Here is a 5,950-nt window from a genome sequence, read left to right as displayed (position 1 = left end):
AGCAACCAGTTCATGCGCCATTAAGATATTATCAGTAATTTGGCGCCCAGGGATGAAAGCAGATTGAGCCTTGCTAACAAGAATATCCAGCGAACCTTTCATCCTATCAGCAATAACCTTACTAATACACTTCAACAACACATTGCAACACGCAATTGGCCGATAATCAGTAACATAAGAAGCATTAGGAACCTTTGGCACAAGACACAGAAGAGTATGGTTCAGCTGATACTCCAATGTTCCAGAATAGAAAAAATTGTGAATCCCAGTGAGAACATCCCTACCAACCACATTCCAAGCTGCTTTAAAGAATTTAGAAGAATACCCATCAGGWCCTGGGGCCTTATCATTCCCAATGGCAAACAAAGCATCCTTGATCTCCATATCCGAAATAGGACGGATTAAGTGAAGAGAATCCGATAAAGATAAAGAATGATCAAACACACAATCCCCCATAGAGGGAGGGACCAAGACATTAGAGGTACCTAAAATACCTTGGAAATGGGAAAGGAACGCTGTGGCTACCTCCTGATGATCATAAATTGTACCAGAAGAATCCCTGATAGTAGCAATATGGCTCCGATTGCGCTTCTCTTTCATAGCATGAAAAAAGAATTTAGAGTTACCATCCCCTTYATTGAGCCAAGATATCTTCGCTTTTTGACGAGCCATTTCCACTTGATCATTTCTAGCTTTTTGATACGCTAGCAAGAGGTGAGCAATATCCTCCTTTAGCAAATCGTTAAAAGGGTCAAGATCACAAGCCAATTGGGCGACATCAAGCTCCGTCTTTAGCTAAACAACCCTTTTATCCAAACAACCATAAGAATTCCGGAGACGCCGACAAACCACCTTCAGAGCTTTCAATTTCTGAAGGACCCTCTTCATATAAGATCCTCTCTGCGGTTTCATCCACACCTCCTCCACAAAAGCAAGGAATTCGTTATGAGATGTCACAAAATTATCAAACTTAAAACCCCGCTGGCGAAGACGTCTACCAACTTTAAAAGAGAGAATACCCGGAGAGTGATCAGAAATCCCCCTCGGATCAAAGTAGACTGAAGCATCCCCAAATCTAGTGATAAACACAGAATTTCCCAAGATACGATCCAGTTTAMGCATAACACCATCACCCCCCGAAGGTTTCTGTATCCAAGTAAATTGGCATCCTTGATACGAAATGTCAAACAATTYCGCCTCTTCCAGACAGAGATGAAACTCTTCCATGTCAGAATTTCGCCTAGAGGAACCCCCTAATCCATCATGGGGAAAAGCATTGAATTAAAATCACCCATCGCGACCCAAGCTTTCCTTTGAGTAAACACATGGAATTCACCAAACGCCCGCCAAAGCTCAYGCCTATCCACACCCGTATTACACCCATAAACAAAGGTAATAAAAATAGGATCAAGTTGCCCAAAAAKYCTAATCTCACARTGGACATATTGTTGGTGCTGCTCAATCATAAGAACTGACAACACTGTCGGATCCCAAGCAATAATAATACGAGTTCCTTGATCACACAAGCTCCCATTCGATATCCAACTCCAATTTCCAAACACTTTACCACACACTTCCCCCATATGACTATGTAAAACTTTGGACTCAATGATACAACATAAAGACAGATGCTTTAAATACATAAGATCACGTACCTCCTTTTGCTTTATTAGGGAATTTAGACCCCTAATATTCCACGCAACAATTTTTATCATTGAGAAGGTGAAGAGGGTCTTGCCCCTTTACTATAATCCAAAGAATGCCCCTCAGTGTCTATTATTTCCATATCATCATCATCACTTGAATCATCAGAAGGAAGTTGGGAGAATCTATTACTAGTAGACGTAACAGAAACTGCACCACGTCTTGGTTTCATCGCTTGAAGCACTCCTTTAACAAGTTCTGGACCCCGCTTTGATCCAAATGTGACATTCGCTTCATCATCTCTTCGTCTTTGCGTTCTCCCTGCATCCACCGTACAAAATTGACTTTCATCATGTTCCCTACGTTCCCCAATAGATAGATCAGAATCAACCACCTGAACTGCTTCCTTATCCTTTTGAGTTACTCCCAATGTAGACGGTTCATCAGAAATCGGCTTTATAGTACCAACACCCACCAATGTTTCTTGAAAATTAGAAGGACCTCCTGACGAAGAGGCCTGAGCACCATTACTAGGACCTGAACTCTGTTTCGGTTTCCATTGTTTACGCTTTTTCTCTATAAACCCATCATTATACAGCGGCTTGACAATCTCCTTTTGTTTTAGAGTACCCCCTTTCTGACAGGAATTCGTATTATGGCCAAAAACTTTACATTTAGAACATTGAGACGGCACCCAGTCATATTCCAAAGCCACCTTTATAACATCTTCACCATCGCCCGACAGCCTAGGAATGACAACGTCAATTTGCTTCTGAATTGTACCTACGGCCCATACGTCCACCAAAACTTTCGCAAAATTAGTACGACCCCATGCTTTATCACAAGTACTAGCAGTACAGGCATCCAACCGCAAAGGGACTCCTACTACGCTAGCTATCCGGCTAATGCCCTCTCTATTAAACGCAACCAGAGGAATATTATAGAATTTAATCCATAACGGACAGGAGGTATGTTCAGGCTTTTTAAGTCCCTTTGAAGGGTCCCATATAGAGACAAAAAGAGGCCTCCCACGAATCATGAGTGGGGACGACTCAACCACTTGATTGCAACCACCATTATCATTGAATCGAAAAAAGAAGTACCCAAGGTCATTTACCATTGCATCCATAAGCCCAAATTTACCCCAGGCATTTTTAACCGCTTGCARAACAATTGGGAAAGGAAGACGAGGTCCCAAAAAGTATCCATAAAGAACCGACTGGAAAGATTTCGCCATATCCCTTGTAGTTTCCAAAGAAAATTCAATTCTCGGTTTCACACTTTTCTCGACCGGGTAGTACGTCAAATCATGATGAGAAGCACCACCAACAATTTCAGCAAATGTCTTTTGATGTGCTATACGACTCCCACCCAAAACCGCAGGTGATATGCGCTCCCATACCGAAACCCTTTTAGTGGGACCAGAATTGTCCTTACTCCCCTTCAACGTTACCTCCTTTTCACCTTCATGCACAAGATTCCCATGCATGTCACCAGAAACCGAATCTCCAAAAATGACCTCAGCAAAATCCGTACGAGAAGGATCCTCCAAGATTGCATCCGCAAAGTCTATCTATCATCATTACCACACGAGAAAACAAAAAACCTAGTCCCCCTATCCCTAGTCAAGAAGCCGCAGTGCTGAAACCCTTAAAGAGTGTTCTCAATAGAATAAACGAAGACCCCACAAGGAGGTGCTGAATATCCTATTCAGTAACTCTAGAAAGGCAACGAAGACCACGGAAACACTTGACACAGGAAATAAGAAAACTAGATAAGACCCACAACAGAGATTTGCAACGAAAAACGCCACAGAAGAACAAACTCCAAACTAAAGATCACCAAAGCAAACAAAACCACGAGGCCCCAAACCACGTACCACCAAGAAAAAGATGGCACAAGCCCAAGCAAACAAAACCTGACGCCAACAAAGAGATGAAGAGCCAATTAGAATCCTTATGGAAAGGTTTTCTCTCTAGGGTTTGCTTGATGATGAACGACGATTGAAGATGAAGATGTTGTTTTCGATTGATCTCTGGTGATGCTTACGCGTTTTCTTCTCTTCACTTTGGTTTTACTTGGCGCTGTTGCTTGGTTTGCAATCGGTTCTCCCTCTACGGCAGTTTTGATTCAAGATCTAGGGTTCTTCGGTTTTGGTCTTGGAGGCGGTTCTAGGGTTTCTTCTTGAGGTTGGTTTTTTCGGTTTACTTTAAGCGATCTCCTTTCGTGTTTGTTGTGGTTCGTTGTCTTCTTTGATTTGGGTAGGGCGTTCGAAACCTCTCTTCTTGGCCGTGTAGTGTTTACTCACGGCTAGGTATTTTGAGGATCTCTTTTCGATTTCTCCCTTTGCTTTCTCGTCGGTTTTAGCGTTTCTCTCTTTGAGGATCGTTTTGGAGTAGTGCTTCTTCTTTTTCGATTAGGAGGGTTGCGTATGGTTGTTGTGGCTAGGGTTTGGCCATCTTGCTTGTTGCCTTCGGTTACGTTTGCATGCTATTGGTTTGGGCGCCGTTTTTTTGCATGCTCTCCTACTCTTTCTAGGGTTTGAGTTGTTGTGATCTTTTTCGCCTTCTGCTTGTTTCCTTTTGGTTGTTGGTGTGAGTTTTGGGTTGCTTAAGCTTGGGTTACGGTTTTCGTGGCTAGGATTGGCCGCCTTGGGGGTTTTCCACGGCTAGGGTTTCCACGGCTAGGTTTTGAAGCCATGTAGTTTTTTGCTCTCAGGATAACACCTTCGATTAGCTGGGCAATTTCTAGACAGATGAGCTTCATCACACTTATAACATTTTCTTTGGTCTGTTTTACACTCACCCTGATTTATCCGGAGAATTGCCCGGTTTATTATCATATCTTATCATTTTTGCTCCTCGAAAAGATGAAGGCCCCTCCCATTTTCTCTTCTCTACAACCTTTCCTTCTGGCTGTCGGTTCTTATTTCGTTCAGTTACTTCGGCTGCATCTACCGTTAATGAAAAGGTGTTGGGGTTCATAGCAATGACAAATTCTCTAATTAAGGGTTTCAAACCCCAAATGTACCTTTCTATTTTCCTGGATTTGGCTGAAACATAATGTTCAACAAAGCGAGAGTATTCAATAAATCTTTCAGTATACTCCCAAACAGTTCCATTTCCTTGTTCCAACTTTAGAAAATCTTCTTCCATTTGTCTAACAGCAGTTGTAGGATAAAACTGATTCTTGAATCGTTCCACAAATTATGTCCAAGACAAAGTCTGTAAAACATCTGTTCTAGCCGATGACTCAACTTCCCACCAGAATAAAGCATAATACAGAATCAGCAAATCAAACTTTATCTGTTTCCGGACACCAAATGGTGTTGAACACAGATTCCATTTCTTTGATCCAACACATAGCTTTCACTGGATCTCTTTCCCCAGAAAATGTTGGTGGCTTACATGCCAAAAACATTTTAATATCTCCCTCCTTGTTGTGAGTAACCGGTACCGAGGGACGAACTTCTATTCTCTCTGTTTCGACTTTGGCTGGTATTCCCATGATAGAAGTCAGAGTTTCCCGCAACATACCCATTTCTTCAGCCAACATATCCCTGGTTATGTATTCAGGGTGTGGCACCGATCTCTCCTTAGCAATCCCAGAATAGGATTCTTCATGTTCAGAATGAACTTCGGTCCGGTCCCTTTGTAACACCCCAAATCCACATATTGCATATAACACATATTTCACATATAAAATACATGTTTTCCCCACATAGGTCCTCGATACAAGAGTCTGTAATTTAAAATACACAACCCAGAGAAGTAATTCACATAACACCCTTTCCCTTATAATCATTACCTGCACACATAATTTGAAAACACGAAAATGAGGGTTAGACATGAATGTCTAGTGAGGTTCCCTTCTATGGAATGCAGGGTGAAGATCACCAAAATATTTATTTCAAATCATTCATCTTATGAAGCAAAACTAAAAACATACTACTTCGGTTCATCGGTCTCTGGTTTCAAACAACAGTTAGAAAAATATTTCGACAACCAGGACCAGAGCCCCTCTGGTCTCTCTTCCAGAGCTTCTGGTCTTCACGACCAGAGCCTCTGGTTTCACTAACAAGACTTAGAATATAATTCAACATGCAGGACCAGAGCCCCTCTGGTCTCTCTTCCACAACTTCTGGTCTTCACGACTAGAGCCTCTGGTTTCAAATCATACTAAGAATATATTTTAACACAGGACCAGAGCCCCTCTGGTCTCTCTTCCAGAGCTTCTGGTCTTCATGACCAGAGCCTCTTGTTGAACCAACCAGACTTAGAAAATATTCCAAAACCTTTTCAAGACC

At 42.1% G+C, this 5,950-nt stretch overlaps 1 protein-coding gene across 1 annotated transcript in view; it reads right to left on the bottom strand.

The window, feature by feature from the left end:
- Positions 1-1,583, bottom strand: part of LOC112503451 — an 8,618-nt gene extending 7,035 nt beyond the window's left edge. The window contains exons 1-3 of the mRNA XM_025107490.1: positions 1,337-1,583; positions 919-1,253; positions 7-795 (exon numbers count right to left, since the gene is read on the bottom strand). Of these exons, the coding sequence (XP_024963258.1) occupies positions 7-795; positions 919-1,253; positions 1,337-1,583 (1,371 nt within the window). The remainder of the gene's footprint in view (positions 1-6; positions 796-918; positions 1,254-1,336) is intronic.
- Positions 1,584-5,950: the final 4,367 nt, after the last annotated feature.

The sequence above is a fragment of the Cynara cardunculus genome, unplaced genomic scaffold (genome assembly GCF_001531365.2).
Source record: "Cynara cardunculus var. scolymus isolate 2C unplaced genomic scaffold, CcrdV1 Un_Scaffold_3024, whole genome shotgun sequence".
NCBI classification, from domain to species: domain Eukaryota; kingdom Viridiplantae; phylum Streptophyta; class Magnoliopsida; order Asterales; family Asteraceae; genus Cynara; species Cynara cardunculus.
This window is presented reverse-complemented; position numbering and strand designations above follow the sequence as displayed.